The sequence below is a fragment of the Malania oleifera genome, chromosome 4 (assembly GCF_029873635.1).
Source record: "Malania oleifera isolate guangnan ecotype guangnan chromosome 4, ASM2987363v1, whole genome shotgun sequence".
Taxonomy (NCBI): domain Eukaryota; kingdom Viridiplantae; phylum Streptophyta; class Magnoliopsida; order Santalales; family Ximeniaceae; genus Malania; species Malania oleifera.
The window spans coordinates 55,680,109-55,699,348 of NC_080420.1; the positions used below are offsets into that span (position 1 = coordinate 55,680,109).

A 19,240-nucleotide genomic window follows, 5' to 3' on the forward strand; every position below is an offset into this window, starting at 1 on the left:
AAAACTTAAAAAAATAGGAAAAGAACTGAAAATTCACGTTTTTATGCTACGCAAATAAATAAATAAATAAAAACAAAATCAACAGAAAGAACAAGACGTATCTATACCAATTGGTTCGTACTTTTTAATTATAATAGAAAAATCTCACTTTCAATAATATTTAAGTAAAGAGAATAAAGTAAAAAATAAATTTCTCTTTTTATTTTCCCCCCAAACAAAATCCTAGATCCAAACATTCATGCCAAATTACTAGTTTCCAAAGCAAAAGGCAGAATAACAATATTACTAATAAAAATCTTACATAATGTTTGATGTTCAAAAATGAAATGAAATAGGAAGCAAATGAAATAAACAAGAAAATATATATACAATTCAAATGAAATAAAAATAAAACTATACAATGGATTCCGTGCACAACCCAATGCATGCACGAGGAGAGAAACCATGAACGGTCCTGAAACAGCGGCAGTTACAGACAGTCGCCATCACCGGCCCAGCGAATTTTCACCAACAAATCGTAAGACTATTTTTTAGGGGGGAAAAAAAAATCATCAACAATTACCAACAAGAATTGCTATAGCCAGGAACAGAGTCAAAATTGTGCAACCCCATCATCCACCAATAATAGGGGAACGAGGACTGCAAATAATTACAATACCGGAACTACAAGGCATCCTATTCTCTCTCGGTCTGGCCGCCACTGCTCACAAAAACGCATGCCCTCCCATGACCGCTTGCCTCAATACGCGCAGATTTAAGACTTACTCTTTTTGCTTGATTTAGAGTCACGCTCATCTTTGCTTCTTTTCCCACTATTGTGATATTCTTTTTGTTTTTTGGCTTTGTCCACCTTATTTTTCCTAATGGATTTCACACTAATGAGACTGCCGGAGGATATCTTCCCACCAACATTTTGCAAAGCGTTCTCAAAATCTGCTTCATTTCCCACAATGGTGTATTGTTGGAGAAATTCGGGATTCAACACACCATCCATCTTAGCTTTCATCTCATCCTAAATAGTAAATACCAATCCCAAATTAGCTCAAGCTCGTCCATGTTATGCAAGGAAATTTCATTTTTTCTGACAACCGTTCAAGGGCTTTGTTGTTACCTGAACTTGCTTTGCAGCATCATTGAGATCATCCTCCATGGAAATGCTGTGAGGTTTCAACACAATCTGGATACACAAATGGAGAATTAAAGCAAGGTAAGAGTACTTATTACTTGAACATTACAAAACTTAGTATAATTTTTTACCACATTTTATCTATATCCACAAAAATCCAAATCATGTCTGAATTCCAAACTCCCAAGCATGGGATAAGCAAGGGAAAAAAGGAAAAAATAGAGATGCAGTAGGTATATAATGTCATCAAGGATATGTACGATACAGTAATGCCTAGTGCAAGGACTATAGATAAAGAGATTACAGAATTTTTCCTATCACAATAGGTCTACATCAAGGATCTGCTTTGAGCCCTTATCTTTTCACTTTTAGTGATGGATCAACTGATTAAGAGTATCCAAGATGAGGTTCCATAGCGTATGTTTTGCAGATGATATTGTATTGATTGATAAAACTAAGGGCGAAGTAGAGATTAAGTTAAAATTATGGAGAGAGACTTTGGAATCTAGAGGCTTTAAGATAAGCATAAATAAGACATAAAATATAATTTCAGTAATAGTAGGAAGAATATTTGAGACAGTTAAACTTAATGATGAAAAAATAAATAACGTTTGTAGATTTCGATACCATAGATCTATTATGCAAGCTGAATGAGAAAATGAAGAGGATGTAATGCATAGATTTAAAATAGATTGGATAAAATGAGAAAGTACTTCAAGTGTGCTTTGTGATCGTAGAATACTCTTAAAATTAAAATGAAAATTTTATAAGACGACTATAAGACCAGATATGCTATATGGATCCAAATGTTGGAGGACAAAAAAATAACATATCTAAAAAGTAAAAGTTGTCAAGATGAGAATGCTTAAATGGAAGAGTTGTATAACACTGAAAGATAAAATAAGAAATGAACATATTCATAGCAAGTTAGGTGTAATTCTTATAGAAGATAAGATAAAAGAGAAACGACTCAAATAGGTTGGACACTAACAACGTAAGGTCACATAGTGCACCAAGGGGGAGTGAGTTAGTTACTGTGCGGGGTAGTAGAAGGGGTAAAGGTAGACCTAAAATAACTTAGAATGAGATAGTGAGTAAGAATTTAATAGTCCTGAAATTGTCAAAAGAAATGGTCAACATAATCATAAATTGGTAGAAAGGGATACATGCAGCCAACTCCACCTAATGAAACTTAAGACTTAGTTTTGTTGTTGTATATATTACACTACCTATTAAAAAATTACAATAACAAAAACCAAGTTAGAAAAGAAAGGTGTGATGCAGCTCTCACATCTAAAGAGTAGGAGAAGGAGAATGAGAATGAGAAGATGATTATGATGACTGTCCTCACAAATTAGATCCAGAATACTAATGAAATGAAACTAAAAAAGATGCATGTGGCTATCCTATTTGATCTAGTCATTTGCCACACCTACTTAAAAGTCCCACAATGATAAGGAATTCCATAAATGAAACAAAATGAGACGGATTTCCTGTGGAAATACATAGAAAGGAGAGGAGGTAGTAGTTTTTTCTTCCTCAAAACAAAGATTCTTGCCATGAGGTGAAGAAAGTCTCTCATGACCAAGAACACATTAAAATTGGTGAAGCAACATAGATGGGAGGTCAGAGGTTTCACCAAATTCACTGAATTTTAATAACTCACCAATGCATTACCCCACGAAAGTACAAGATGTATAATAGTACTAAAAACTTCATTGTATGCTTATAAACTCTTTTTGTGTGTAAACTTGTGTTTGTTTACATTTACACAATCCATTCCATGGTTTGAGGTTGATTTTGTACTTACTTCTTTCAGCTGGGGTAAGGTTGACTCAATTTCCTTTGATGCAATACCATATAGGTACTTGTGGAACTTCTTCATAACTTTTATGAACAGTGATAGAATCTGCTGCCTTTCCAACTTCATCTCTCCCTGCAAAATAGCAATTTAAGATGTCTTGAGTTATAACAATGCGTTTGTTTGAGTTGCTAGTGTTTTGCTTTCGTTTTTTTTTTTTTTTTTTTTTGGGGTTAGTTTTCAACTGTTTTTTAAAAAAAAATTGAAAATTAGACTGTTTTTAGTTGTTTTGGCAACTTGTTGTCATGGTACTTTATCATACAAAATCAACTTTGGTGGGTGATATCTTTCACTGTAGTCATAAGTTTTAATTAAAATAAAAATAAAATACCATATGAATTTAAAATATACACAAAAAAAAATATCCATAAAAATCCTAAAAGTTCATTTAAAAATAAACTGTTGCAATTGTCATGTTAAATAAGATTTTTCCTGCAGCACTCAAAAGTGAATTTTGAAATATAATAATTAAGCAAAATAATTTAATTATTTTATTTTATTATAATATCCTTTTTTTAAAAAAAATTTTTACTTCTATAATATGTTTTACTTGATTCAATGACAAAAATGAGCATTTGTTTCAATGCAGTTTTTAAAATTTTAAACTATTAACAAAATATGTTGCCACTTTCGATTTTTAATTTTTATTTCTTATTTGTTGTTCTCATTTCTGGTTTGTCATAATTTTAGAAAATTATATCAAATGGCCCCTCAGATTTCTGTTCAGTGCTAATTCATTTATTTTGCTCAGAGTTGTGTGGGAAGAAAGGGCATGAAAAAGAAAGGTGATCCCCCCATGTGCTTGATCAGAATCAGTGGAGTAAGTCTATGAGAATGCCAAAAAAATATGAGTATATTTAGCTTGTAGGCAGTTCCAAGACTTGGGACAAATGAAAAAATGCATACTTCAGCAATAATTACAATACTTCAGTAATAGGTGTAAAAAAATAAACTGCACAAACTCCAAGAAAAAAATCGAAGACTGCATGTGCACACTCACACACCAGTGTTGAGTAATCAAAGAATTTGAGCCTTCCTACTTCCCAGATTCTTCTCAAGTGTTCCACCGCCTAATCTTTAAGTCAAACGAATAGGGCAAATCAAATTGTTGAAGATGATGTGAACATCCCAATCTTTTGTCAAGTCCATCTCTTTGGTAGAACCCATTAAAATCCATGAATTCTTAATCTTAAAACATGTATGTCATAAATGCAAATTTATGTATGAAGTGTTAATTTTCAATAAATTGTCCAATAAATTGTTATTTAGAGAAATTGAGAACAAACCTCAATAAAAGATAGATCTTTATGCTGCACACAAATACAGAGCAAAACAGAAGCCTGAGCATATGATAAAGTGACTGGAAGCCCCTCCCGAAAATATTGATATGCCAGATGCAATTCAAAGTCCCGAATCTATAGAACAGAAGACAATTGAGGTGCACAAATATCCAGGAAAATAATTAGAAGAAAAATCATCAATTTATTTACTCTACAACTTTCCACCATGAATTAGTATAATGACACCCTCAATCCCAAACAATAACGACAAATGTTCTACAGGCCTTTCATATGATTCATAGACTCATTCTATATTACAATTCCCAACATAAGATTGGTGATTTTGGTTTGTGAAGAAAGAAGCCAACTCTCCTGGCTCAAAAAAGGAGTTTTCCCACTTTGATGATGATCTAAAAGTAGAAGATCGTTTAAGGCTAAACAGAGAGCCTCTGAGCTTGGACAAGTAGAAGCAGCAGAAATAAATGCAGAGCAATGAGAAAAACAAACGTGTCAAGATTTAAGTGAAGAAACTAAAAATAAGTATCAGGAAAAAGAGACATCAGACATAGACTAGGCAACCATTTGTTCTACAAATTATTGATTTTATTCAATAATCATTAATACCCTAAAAGTTTCACACCCTAAAAGCTTCACTAGTAAAAAAAATATTCTCATTTTTTATAAAATCGACACTATTTACACTCTCAGATGGGTTGCACAAGTCGAAACCTTCTGAAAACAAAAGTAGAAATCAACTAAAACTTCAAGATTTCAAATCAGGCTCACTAAACTCAAATAATATACATACATAAGCGAACAAGTTTATATTCTCAAAGAAAGATGAATGCTCGAAACCTTCTTAAAACAAAACTAAAATAGAAACCAAATTGAACTTCTAAATATCAAATCAGACCTTCTAAATCCAAATAATATATACATAAGCAAACAAGTACTCCTAATACACAGCTAAATTCATGTCTACAAAAAATAACCCAACATCATAATAATCGACAAAGAAAGAATGCTAAAAAAAATCACCACAACAAAAAAACAAATAAACCCATTCTTTTTCCCTGTATCATGCAAACATTCTCCGTGGCAACTCATCCTTGACTACTGTGATGTTATGCTAATAATTAAGTTTTCGTTGTGCATATTTGGCAGCATGAAATTGTAACACCAATTGAACTTCATTTACAAAGATGCAGCCAGAGCCATTATAGCCCAGATTTATCTGAAATCTTGAAATCAATCATTAAAATGGTTGCAGGAACCACATCATTAAGCAAGAGCCTTCATCTCCCCATCCAGTACCTCAGCTTCCTTAGATTCATCAAGGAATTCATCCCGACTAATACCACTGCTTCACCAGCATCATTTGCTTGGTCTACATGACATGAACAAGATAAGTCATGTCACCTATATTATGAGATTTAACATGAATCAACTCACTTTCAAGAGGCTGATGTGTGGACTTCTTTTAACCCCATTTTTTTAAGCCATGATGTTAGATAAACATCAAAAGCTATTTAGTTTGCCCAAATTAGTGGTAGGAAAGAAGTAAAAGATTTTAATGAAAATTTATCCCATAATTTCTCACGTGGCTTCTTCATGCTTATAAGAAGGATTTTATAGTTCAATTTGGTTTAAAATTCCAAGGTTTCAAAAATAATGAAATAGAAGTACAAGACTCAAAAGAATTTGGAAATTATTTTTTCCTCTTTTGAGACAATTAGGTCTTAAAAATGAAATATAATTTCCGTTGAAAGCAACTGATTAAAAGACAGCCTTATAACTTGTCGATCTTACAGGATTTCCCTCTAAAGGCGTTGGTTTTAGGGTTCTGAAAAAGAAAATTGATTCCTACAGTTCCAGAGAAGGTTTCCAAGGTAAGTCATTGGAATTTCAGAAAATGGTTGTTAAAATTTTTCTAGAACATAGCTACAGGGATCCTTGTGCTTATCCTCGAACACTATCCAGAGTCACAGTCCTCATTTGTAACACTTTTCGGGTTCCAAATTGCAATGGTTTCTGATTTAGCTTACTGAAAGTGGTGATCTGATATCTTAAATGTATTTCCAATTGAAAAAAAGAACAAGAGATGAATGTATAAGATTCCGAGAAAATCAAATCACAAATACTTATAAAGGAGAAAAAAAAATAGCGAATAACTAAGCATACCCCAAACATAACATGTAACCATCTACGTAGCACAAACCAGGTAGCTTTTGTACAAAACAACTAAAATATGATCTTTGATAATTAGATGGTGCTCTACAGGTAGAAGATTGTTTAGGGCAAAGGTTCAGGTAAGTAGAGAAAATATGAACTGAACTAAAGCAGTCAGATGACAAATCAAATGTAGAAATTTAAAGCACAGAGAAAAAAAAATGTTGTGGAGAAGAATAATTACATTTTTGTTCAGAAGGAAAACAGTACCTTGAGAAAAAAAGAGCACAATGAGAGATCAATAGAAAAGAATAAAAAGAACAAAAAGGGGACAAATGAATTTTAAAAAACAAAAATTAAGTCACACAGATGTGATTAAAGGCTTTTTATATGAAAACACAGGTATCATTTGTTCCAAATAAGTAGAAGATCCATTTCTACTTCCATCGTACGTCGCTTTATTTTTTGCATCCACGACACAACATACACCAATATACACATGGAAGCTGCCTGCCTATCTGAGGCCATGAGTAACTGCCAGGAAACTTGCAGAACTCACAGAGAGTAAATAGATATCTTACCGAGAGAAAATCTGCAAGGTTGTTGGCATAAGCTTCTAATCGTTCCAGAAAACGTGGTGGTAAAATTTTATTAAGCAGTGTCAGAAGTCCATTTGAGGCAGACAATGTAGATTCTGAGTCCATGAAGTTGATCTTTGGATCCAAGATGCTAGAACAGTAACAGAAGCATGAGTACATTGCAAAATAAGCACAACTGTAACGGAGGCAAATTTTCATAATACTAACCTCATTGCTAGCTTATATTCCAAACGACAGAAACTAGACATCAATAAGTTAAGAAACCTGTGTCTGAATTCTGCAGTGGGTAAATAGGAAATCAAGCTGTCAACTGAATATCGATCATAAACTTAATAGTAGAACATTAATCTGGAATAGAATGGACAAACCTTGGTAAAATGGACCAAAGAAGCCCCATTGATCTGATCCAGTAACTTCAATATCATCACTGTTTAATGGTTTCAGGACCATACATGTGTGTTCGCCTGTTACAGTATTCTGATCCATCAAAAGATCTATAAGTAGACTAACCACGTCCAGAAAACATACTGTTATAAATTACATGACCAAAATTAGGGGATATAAAGGAATCAAAGATCCATACTGAGATCTGGCTGATGTAGAAAGGAGCAAATTTTTGTTTCCTCCAAAAGCGAAAAAGATCAAGGGTAAGCCCAAATGAGACACCAATATAACGGAGTTTTTCGGGTTGTCGTTCCCGAAGATGTACAAGCAGATGTGGAAGGTCTGTTCTAGGTTTAATGTTCTCTTCTAGCAATGAAACCTGCACAAATAGTATTTTAAGAGCCCTAATTAAATCAAGGATATAAAAACCAGACAACACAGCCAACAAACCAACTTGTTTTAAAGAGTGATAAACACAGTAAGCCCATGTAAACTAACAAGCCTAGGCCACGTTGGAATTTGTGGCCTATAAAATAGGGGGAAACCTCATGAACAAAATTATTCTGTATAACAATAGCAATCCTTTTCAAGGGAAAGAAGATTTCTTAGTCATTGGTTTATTATATAACACAGTATTGCCTATTTCATTATAGGCATTGCCGCTGGCTGTTTCAAGGGTTTGTCTTCTCAGGATGTCCAGCGGGATTGGTGGGTTGTTTTGTAATAATTTTTTTTTTTTTCTATTTTTTTTTTTTTTTGCTCGTTTTAGGAGGAAGATTAGCAATTGTTGTTTGGTCTATTTTGAATAAGTTTTTGGTTTATTTGGAGAGAATTGGGTCTGCCTGGGGTCAGAGAGGATTGTTGTTGTCTACTTCCTTCACTAGTTTTGGAAAGGGTAGAGATGGTTTAGTTTTGTGGAGTTGTGGAATATTCGCAGTTTTGTGGGAAATTTGGTTGGAATGCTTGTATCTTTACAAGGAAACCACATGTTCTTTTCCATGGTTAACAATTCATTATTTGGCTTTGCTTAGGTCTTTTGCGGCTTGATGTTTTAAAGGGGGTGTTTTCTCTGGATACAGCGAGATTGGAAGGTAGAGTTATTTTGATCGTAGTTCTTTTTTCGTTTTCTTTTTCTCATAAGAGGATGTCTCATTCCTTTTTTGTACCTGCTTTCTACTTCAATAAAATCTCTTCCATTTTATTTATTTATTTTTAAAAAAAGGATGCAGTCTCAGTTCTTATTTGATGCGTAAAGTGTGGTTTCATAAATGGGGCAGAAGGGCAGGTGCCAGCCATGTACAAAGAAGGAAAAACAGAGAACAAAAAAATGTAGAATCAACTGTATGATAGGGTTCTTGGTAAAGTCGTAAGAGTTGTGTGTGTCCAGCATGTTTTGAAAGAGGTGCAAGCCAATTATCCTAGTGCAATGTGGGAAAAGTTCTTTCTAAAGCTCTAGCATTTCTACCTCTCCTTAATAACAAAAAAAAAATAGTGAGTGGGATGAAGAACGAGGCTTTTTTCCTTTCTCTATTCATAGATATATCCTTCTGTGCCCAGATTTCCTTTCCCACAGTTTCAGTAGTCACCCAGTGCTGTCCTGTGAGAGCAGCAGCCAAATTCCAAAAGAAATACTGGTTCAGGGGCAGTAAAGCACTAAGTGGTCTATAGTTCCAGCATCTTCTTTGCATAAAAGCTATTGATTAAAATCCAAACCCCTTTTTCTAAAGGTTGCTGAAAGTTCAAAAGAAATCTTCCCCAAAATTGCCTCCCAAGCAAAAAAAGAAACTTTGGTTGGCACAAGAGTTCTCCGAATAACTTTTTTCTGGAAATTAAGCCTGGCCTCATAGGGGCCGTCCAGATACTAGTAGAAGGAACTAACTGTGAAGTAGCCATTTTTTGTTGAGCTTCCATAATCCATACAGGTACATCCCGTGGTTGGGGACATTCTGCAAAAACAGCCATAATCATGGTCATTTCTCACAAAAGGGATATTCCCACATGTCCTATTTTTGTTGAGCTGTCCACATACATATCAAATCATCTTTATTACAGGCAAGATTGAGAATAGCAGGAAATTGGGAACTGAGAAAAGATGAGCCACACCAGCTGTCATGCCAAAAGAAAATATTATCCTCATTTTTAGCATAGAAGTGGATGAGTGTGAAGAAATCCTCCCACTCTTTCCTGATTCACTTCCAACATTTACCATGCAGGACTGCCTGGGCTCTATGGATGCCAACCCATTGAGCTCGAGGGTGTATCTGAGGGCAATAACCTTTCCTCCATAGCAACTCGCTCTCATTCAAAAATCTCTATAGCTATCTCCAAGGAGGACCTTGTTGAAAAGGGAGATTTGAGATCCAAGCCATCTCTTGGAATTGGATGCCGAACAACATCCCATTTAACTAAAGAGAAGTTGAAAACATCCCTATATCCCCCCCCACCTTTTTTGAATGTCTTCCAATCTTCTAAACATGGAGCAAGGTACAAGGGGGGCATGAAGTAAACTAGAAGGTTGCAGAAGGTGTTTCTCATTAGAAGAGTCTTCCACCTTTGGAGAGAGACCCCACCTTTTTTTATTTTCTTTTTATTGTTCCCCCAAAATCCTTCAACAATAGGTTCCCAATTCCATTTTTCTTGGGCTCCCGACCCTCAGCCCTCTTCACATTGCAAAACCTAGCTGAAGCAATGTCCACTGGACCATCGGCCGCCACCATGCTCACCGGAGATCGTGCCATACCTCCACAGTTGCTGCAACGCCACTCACCCAGATGGACCATCAGCAACGATTCTCCAACCAAGGTATCCTTCCAACTCCGATGACTGTTTGGTTGCGCAGGCTCCTTCTCTAACTCTTGGGATTAGGGATCTTCTATTTACCTCCCACCGACTCCAAGGCTTCGACAAAGCTGAACTTTTCCAAACACAGATCGAGAGTCTTGCTTTCAATCTGCACCGATTTGATGAGATTCTCCTCCATGCCTTGTTTCAAACTGGTTCAATGATGGAGTACTTTTGAGAGAGAGAGAGAGAGAGAGAGAGAGAGACCACTATGAATAAAAGAGTGTTGGAGCAAGAGAGAGAGATTCTTGAAGACCTGTTGGAGCAAAAGTGTGGTTATCGAAGACCTGACGGAGCAAAGAGAAAGGGAAACAACGGAAGAGCACTCACTAGGGTATTGCCAGATAAGATGGACTCCTAGTCAAGAAGAAACTGCTCTCAAACAGTTGTCGGGGATGTGCGGAGAGAGAGAGAGAGAGAGAGAAAGAGAGAGAGAGAGAGAGATTCTAATGTTTGAAGATAGAGATATTAGTAAATGGGCAAAGGAAGTTGCTGGCAAAAGAGCAACTAGTATTGTTTTGATGCCTACCTTTTGGGAGCACTATTCTTTATGCCTTAAACTGAAAGACTTACTTGTTCATGTACTGCGATTGGTTGATGAGGAAGAGAGACCTGCAATGGGATATATTTATGAAACTATGGATAGGGCAAAGGAAGCTACAGCTAGGGCTTACACCAAGAGAGGATAAATTCAAAAAAGCATTTGAAATTATTGACACGAGGTATGGATGCCAACTTCATCGACCTTCTGCATGTAACTGCATATTTCTCAAAACCAGAATGCTATAATTCAAACCCCAGCATTCAGCAAAATGCAGAAATCATGAGGGGTTTCTGCAAATGCATCACAAAGTTGGTGACATCCATTGAATTGCAAGATAAAATTTAAATGAGTTGGCAAATTACCCTAACCCCTAAAGGTCTCTTTGGGATCGATCTGCTGTTGGCAAATTACACTACCCCTAAAGGTCTCTTTGGGTTAATGAATGCAGAATATTTGGCATCGAACTTTAAGGCATCGATGCAACAAGCATGATACCATTGATCCCATTCTTCTAAGGACACTGGTTATAGTAATTAGTGGCTAATTGGTAGAATGGATGGCAATTCCTGTGAGGGTGATGAAAGCCTGTTTGAAGATGACTCTATGACACGAGGTGCTGATGCCGGAGGTGCTGGAGCAAATGAAACAACCCTCCCTCCCCTCTTCCCCTGCACCTCCCTAGATCAAGAAAAGTGCGAATATATCATCATCTTCTAGAGGAAGAGCTTCATCTAGCACTATTAGGGCTACATCATTGGAACTTATAGATGAGGATGAGATCCAAGAGGCTAATGTAGAGGAGAATGAAGAGGAAGAAAATATTGGAGAAAAAAATTCTGATGAAGAAGATGATGATATCTTAGTTGATAATGAGACTATTAGATTTTGGAATTTGGAATCTTTTGTTGCACTCTTATCTTCTGATATTGAACTATGTTCTCGAGCTTTTGGACCTCTGGCTTGGAAATTTCATTTTCTTTGTAGTTTGAAGCTTGAAAACTCTTGTGTGCTTATTTGAACTATGCTTGCTTTGCTTAGAATTTGAACCTCTGCGCAATCTTCCAATGAGCATAAACCTTAGAACCCTTAGATCCATTTGCCTTAAGGTCTAAGGCATCAAATATCCTACCCAAAAAACCATCACCTTTGTAAACATTTGTGGAATCATCCTCTTGCTCCTAGCACAATCATTGACCAAAACTCCAAAATTGTTTAATACAGGAATTTCCTTCATCGCCTCTCTCTCTTTACCCATTCAGTATGTTGCTTCTTCCAAATGAAGATGGCAGACCCTCTTGGCCATCAAGAATCTGCTTTGAAACAGAACATTACAAGGAATTGTTTGTACCCAGAATCTGCTTGGAAGACAGTGTACCTGTTATGTCCCTTGTCTGCCTACAATGATTAATGGGAGAATTCTGGGTTTGAAATGCAGGAAACTTCTGATCATCCTCAATTTGACCTCCAACTTGCAGAGAGGATCCTTCCGTAACAACTTTATGCAAGTGCTCTAATTTTTTATATCACTCCCAGCCAAACATCCTTGGTCTTTAGAAACTCCATTGGAAGGATCCTCATATGCACTATTCTAAACTAATTACATTAATCCCCATTTAACATCTCTTACAGTTTAGTACTTAAATTTTTCATCACTCATAATTCATAAATTCATAATAAGCTCTAGAAGTAGATGAGAAGTCTTTGGTTACTTAAAGAGGCAGTATTGGGAGGCTCATTACTTCAACAACTAGTCCCCGTGTTCTTCAAATGGATCTCTTAGTTCCTGATTTGGTGTGAGATAAGAGATAGGCTTAACTTTTTAAGTACTTACCAAAAACCTCTTAAAGTGGTTTTTTTTTCCGGAAGTTGATTGGCTCATGCTCATGAGATTTTACAAGAGGTTCATGACCCTAGGAGAAAGTAGTGATGAATACTGCCCTCAAGAATGTGTACATGATCTTTACTGATTTGTACCAGCATGGTGCACCTTACAGACTTGGCAGGAAAATGCCATGGAGACTGAACAAATGAATACAAGATCAACTGATAGAACTGAGGAAGAAAGTCCAGGATCAATGCTTTTTCTTTTGGTTATGTGCTGACTAGTGGTAGTGTGTACAAATGATAGATAAATGGGTGGGAGCATTGTGTGAATGATGAGACAAAGTTTACTTCCAGGATGAACGCCCTTTTTTTTTTCTTTTCCTGATTATGTGCTGACTAGTGGTGGTGTGTGCGCATGATAGATAAATGGGTGGGACATGAGACAAAGTTTACTGAAGGCTTTTCTTTTGATGGCAAATCTCGGTTGACTGATACAAGGAGCAGATTTGGAGAAAGAAAACTAGTCATGGTACGAGGCATGTAGCAAATAAGTTTTCAATAGGAATTATTTAACAACAGTATCAGCTAGAATTATTATAATAGAATGTTAAAATAAATATCTTATTAATCATCATTTCACTGTTTGAATTTAGAATATTATATAGCATATAATTACATATTATTGAAGGGGAGCCTAGGCGCAACAGTGTTGCCATGTGACCTGGAGGTCACAGGTTTGAGACTTGGAAACAGCCTCTTGCAAAAATGCAAGGTAAGACTGCATACTATAGACCCGTCATGGTCCGTTCCTTCCCCAAACCCTGTATACGTGGAGGCTTTGTGCACCAGGCTGCCCTTTATATAATTAAATATTATTATAAAATTAAAATATAATATAATTACGCCATTATATTTTTGTGTATAATAGAATAATATAAAATGTATTATCATTATCATTATTAAAGTAGCTGTGACAATATTAATATCCAAAACAATATGCATACTTTAACATTATCAAACACGACTCTTAACCTTGAGTACTTATAACTATCAGACTTACTACCAATACTAAGTGCAGTAGTTTTTTTTCCTAAAAATTCAGTGTTTATTAATTGGTCTTAAAGGAAGCCTCAAGTTTTTTAGATTTTCTAGTAGATTTTGGGGCAGATGAGCAGAACTCATTGATATCACCCTTCATTATCCATACTCAATTTTGTGCAATGGTTACCCTTGCAATTTGTTTGATGATTTTGATGACTTACAATTTCAAACAAAATAGATCATTATTAGACTACTGTCAATACTCAAAATGTGCATAAATTTATTACTCATGCCTCTACACTGGTGCTAGACAGCTGCTGAAGGGTTTTACCATTGCACAAGACAATGGTGGCAACCTCTCGAAAAAAATATAATTTCACAATAAATGACGACAATATCCAGAAGATGTTCAAAGGATAAACAAGCAGATGGTTTTCTCATCTACTAAAAGCAAGGAATAGCTATAACATGATTCTTAAGGTAAGCACACATCATATAAATAAAATAACTTGTATACAGCAAGAAAAACTAAGTATCACTTCCCAAAAAGGAATCAAAAGAACAGATCTAGAATTACATGGACCTTTTCCGCAGCTTCTGTTATGTTGACACGAGCTGTATTCACAGAACTTTCAACATCTATTTCAGATATTGGAGTCAGCTGTCCTTCATAGTACCTGAAAACACAAACTATATATTTTATTCACCCACAAAAAAGATTCTTTTATATGTAAAATCACAAATAATATTAGCCCACAATTGAGATTCTTACAGAAGAAACTTCTATCATATCATTGAGTGCTTATAGTCATTGTTGCCATGGAATAGAGGTGCCACTCGCCTCATCTCGCATTTTAATTTTCCAAAACCACAATATTAACAGCTCAATATTGAAGTACCTTTTTATTTTTTGGTGGGAATTTCTTAGGAGGATGTCTTGTCCTATGCATTTTTTTTCTATTTTTCAATATATCTATTTTTTGTCAAAATATATAACCCAATCCAGCTTGAATGGAATCACAAAATTTTGAGCTACTCCAATATTTTAGTAAAACTTCCCTGTACAGAAAAACAGCAAATATTGCTTCCAGCATCATCTACTCAAACCTCCAGGCTGTGTTTGACGGTTGGATCATTCTTGCCGTACCTTCAGAGAATAACAATAACAGATTTTTTCTCTATTTTGGTACTACAGAGTGAAATGCTCAACTTTTCTTTCTTTTCTTTTCCAGTTTGAAGAGTGTAACTTGATTAACTTTCATTTTCAAACCAGCACAGATGTTCACAAGTAGCACAACAAAATACAAAATATGTTCAGAACTCCTATTCTATGACATGTTATATTGCTAAAGTTCCTTATTTACTGTCAGAATCTAATCCTCTAATTGCTAGCCAAATGAACACAAAGCATGCTACTTGTAGCTTCAGTTAGCCGCAAAATGCATAAAAAGTGGAAATAAAGAGATCCCTGCACTAAAATTCAATATTTTAGCCCGGTTTATATCACTCACAATCATAGCGAGGGACCAACCACAAAAACAAGAAGTAATCCTTTTTCATTCTTTTAACGCATGTGCTATGGATCAAGTGTTCAACTTCTCTTTAACACCATCAACATTCAGAAAAAGGTCTAGTACACTGTATAGTTTGAAACAAAAAGAGGGGGAGGGGGTATTGAGTGGTGAAAGACTGTGTACCTTGTTAAAAGTTCCACCGCAGTTGAACCATACCCAAGCTGTCATCAACAAAGAAGAAAATTTCAGAAGATTTTTCGGAAAAATTTCTAGGCCCACAAACTATATTTGGCATGCATAAAGTAGAGATTTACCCTCATAGCACTTGGATGGGTGGCAATGCGTACTATGCGAGCACCTGAAAGACTTGGAAAAACAGTGTCTCGAAACTGCTCACAAAATTTCCATGGTATTTGGTCTCCAAATGGCTGATGACCATCGCTCAAACTTTTGATTGCAGATTTACGAGATATCTGTCCTTCAAGACAGACCTGTGCACAAATGACAGAATAATATCGTGAGCATCATAAAAAGAAAAAAAGTTTCGACTACAATAATAGTGATAAAAGTTGGAGGCATTCACAAGGCAATTAAATCAAGTTCCCATCAAATAAGAAAAGCATCATTTTTCCAGTAGAAGTTAAATGGAATTAAGTAAAAGGCAACAAGGCAGTGCTAGCCGAATGACAGATTTACAAAACAAAATATAAGCAAAATCTAGAACAGTTTGACCATCTACCCTTTTCAACAGTGTAACCAAAGACTCTTCTCCTACAAGAGCAATCCTAATCCTTTTCCCCAACACTAGTATAAGATGGTGGGAGGGATCAGAGGTAAGGTTTTCTTCCTTTCCACACCAGTATGACCACTTTCCAAAGACCTACAACAGTCCACTGGATTCCCATGGCCAAAGAAACCAAATGCAAAGAACACCAGAGCCTAAAAGTCATTGTTCCAGATGAGCTTATATTCAATATCTATTACTTGTACCCTTTTTTTTTTTGGAAAATTGTCTAAGAATAAAATCTTTAAATCTTCCTCCACACAATCTTCCAAGCAGGAAAAAGGCAATAGAGGCACCCCAGTGGTTAAAGCACAAGATTTTAACTTGGAGGTCCCAACTTCTAACCTTGGGAAAGGGAACAACAAGAGTACGAGCAATAGGCTACCAACCATTGTTAAGCCCAGGCTGAATAACCATCCCAATGGATCAAAAAAAGTAAAAACAAACAACAGCGAGGCACTTCAGTGGGATCACAAGTCCTCTAGTTTTCCTAGGGAGCACAAATCCTTCAGTTTTTGCCTGCCCAGGCACAGCAATGTCTTTTTCAATGATCCTATTTTATGATTTTATATCATAAGACAAAACAGCAACCATTACTCAATTCCCATATAATCTTCTGCTCACTTGCCCAGGCCCAAACTATAGAGCAAGTCAATGTCTATTGAGACACACCCTCTAATTCCAAATCTTGTTCATTCCATACATAAGGCACATTAACAGTAAGCCATTATGAGGATGCCAACACAAACTAGCCAGAGCATTCACATTCTTAGACAAAAGGAAAAGGACAGAAAAATAGTCCATCAAGTAAGCTTCCCCACAAAACTTGTCATGCTAGAACAAAGTAAATTTTCCATTCCCAATCTACATATTGGGCAATAGATTGTTTGACTACATATTTGAACTCTTTCCCCAAAACACTTCGCAGAACGTTTTTCACACATTCTCTAGATTCACACCGAACAAGGAATAGAAAACAAAGACAACAAAAATAAGAAGATTAGACAATGTATTCTTCATAAAAGTAAACATCTTTCCTTGGATAAATAATTGCTTTCCTTGTCTTTAATATCTCAACAAAAATATCCCACATTCTGTTATCCTTGACCCTAGCTCTTTTAGACGACTCAGGTACAAAAAAGTAAGAGATCGCACAATACAACCCAATATACTAGCCAACCACCTACCATCTACACCTCCCTTAAAGGGATCAACTCTCTTGTGGTGATTCATCCTGTAGCCTCCCTTGTGGAGATTCATCCTATTGCCTCGAACTTACTATGTCCCAGCCCCACATAAGGTAATTGTACTTCCTACGAGTAGGAGGTGCGACACCATACACCATTATCGTCCCAGCTCCTCCCCATCTAAAAATTTGAAAGAAGCAAGCTTTAACTTCTATACACAGCAGCTCGTCAGGCAACCATAACCAAAATCACTAAAGAGGGTATCCTTGTCTAGGGCCCATGGAAGAACTAAAACAACCAAGAAGGCAGCCACTAACGAGAACTGAATATGTAAGAGTGGGTTGTGCTTCTTAATCTAGTCTTGCATCACCGCACCAAATCTGACAAACCCTATCCAATTCCTCATACAGCAAGAAGTTCCAACATACCCACTCAATGGCTTTATCCATATCCAGCTGACACATCAAACAAATTCCAGCAAAATATTAATGTAGAGTACTAAATTTGGAAATTTATGTGTCTCTATGCGTGTGTATGTATATATATAACTAGAGAATGATATTGCAGGATATCACTAGGAACTTGCAAGGCAATGGAAACCACAAAACTCATCTAGAATCTTCAGTCTTCCCCAGATTGAGAGCAAGCTTACCCATTGGACAACATTTGGGGAACAAATGGAAGAAATGCATACACTAATTTCTTAGTCTCAATATGCCTCATACAATTATAATTAGTCTTCCAGAATCCAGATGACAAACAACCTCTAATATTCAATAATTCTTTGCTTGTACGGCCTAGCTGATGCATACCCAGTCCTTGCCTATTACTTGAGAAAATTAATTCACATCTAACTAAATGCAAGCAATACTCTTCCCTTGGGCAACATAAAGAAGATTGCATTGAATTCTCTCAAGCCTTCTTAAACTCAAGCAGCATTAAATAACCAGAAAAAAGAAATAAAGAGTAGACCATAGTACCTAATCTAGTTACATTTCCCTTCATTAGAAAAGATTAGACCATCTTCAAAATCCACACTACTAATCTCCAAATTTATCAGCCTCATTTCCAGTGGCAAGCCGATGTATATATTTGCAAAATACATTGTGTTTCTTAAGCTCTTACATTCAAGGCTTCAAATAACCCAGCAAACATGCAAGTACTATTAAAAGATATACAAAAATTTTTTATATTATTGCCACTTTTGTCCAATTAAACCAAACTAACTTGATTCTTTGCCCTGAATCAAACCAAAACTAACTGATTTCTTAGCCCTGAGTCCCTGACTACTTTGTTATTAAATTATGCAGGAAGTATGCTCTAAAGTTTGTTATGGGACTTGAAACTCCCACTGCTTAAAGTTCAGGTTTGAATGGAATCTGTTAAGGGAATCTTAAGCTGTTGACTACCATAGAGGTTGAGGACTAACTTAGTAGAAATTGATGGCACAACTTTTAGCTATGTGAGCTTTTGAGGAACACAATGGAGAATCTATCTTGTTCAGGCATCACAACCAGTGACCTTTATCCCGTCAAAAAGAGAATTTCTTTTGTGGATAAAAGAAGACAATATTACTAAATATGACTGAGAACCGGAGTACATGAATTTAGAGGATAAGGAGTCCTCCCCAGGAAGCAGAAAAGCAGGATGAAACAATATTACAGCAAAGAAAACTGAAAAAACAGAAAAGACACCATGGTAGCCATTACAAAAGCGCTGCCCCCAGTCTTTTATGAGGTCCAACAGTGGTAGACACCAAAAGAGTCCTAAGGAAGGCAAGGAAGTATGCTCTATCCTTAAAATCCATGAACAGATTGACCAGCCTTTAAAGATCCTGGCATTCCTCTCCGTCCACAAGGTCCAATGAATGGCAAAAACATTCGCACCCCAAAGAGCTCTACCATTTCTCCTCTTTCCAAAACCCCATAAGTTAACCAAAAACAGCTTTACCTCCTTTCCTGGAGTCACCCACTATTCCCCACCACTGAAAAAAGAGCATTCCAAAGCTGCAATGCCACTCTACAGAGCACGAAGAGGTGAGCATTTATTTCATTGCTTTCACAACACATAATACACATGTAAGGAC

At 36.1% G+C, this 19,240-nt stretch overlaps 1 protein-coding gene across 1 annotated transcript in view; it reads right to left on the bottom strand.

The window, feature by feature from the left end:
- Nucleotides 1-250: 250 nt before the first annotated feature.
- The window catches only part of LOC131154044 (RNA cytidine acetyltransferase 2-like), a 58,331-nt gene continuing 39,341 nt past the window's right edge, over nt 251-19,240 (bottom strand). Inside the window, exons 16-26 of the mRNA XM_058106519.1 lie at nt 15,498-15,674; nt 15,367-15,404; nt 14,253-14,346; nt 7,619-7,798; nt 7,404-7,512; nt 7,243-7,312; nt 7,018-7,165; nt 4,274-4,402; nt 2,937-3,062; nt 1,112-1,177; nt 251-1,012 (exon numbers count right to left, since the gene is read on the bottom strand). Coding sequence (XP_057962502.1) covers nt 755-1,012; nt 1,112-1,177; nt 2,937-3,062; nt 4,274-4,402; nt 7,018-7,165; nt 7,243-7,312; nt 7,404-7,512; nt 7,619-7,798; nt 14,253-14,346; nt 15,367-15,404; nt 15,498-15,674 — 1,395 coding nt within the window. The 3' untranslated portion in view covers nt 251-754. The remainder of the gene's footprint in view (nt 1,013-1,111; nt 1,178-2,936; nt 3,063-4,273; nt 4,403-7,017; nt 7,166-7,242; nt 7,313-7,403; nt 7,513-7,618; nt 7,799-14,252; nt 14,347-15,366; nt 15,405-15,497; nt 15,675-19,240) is intronic.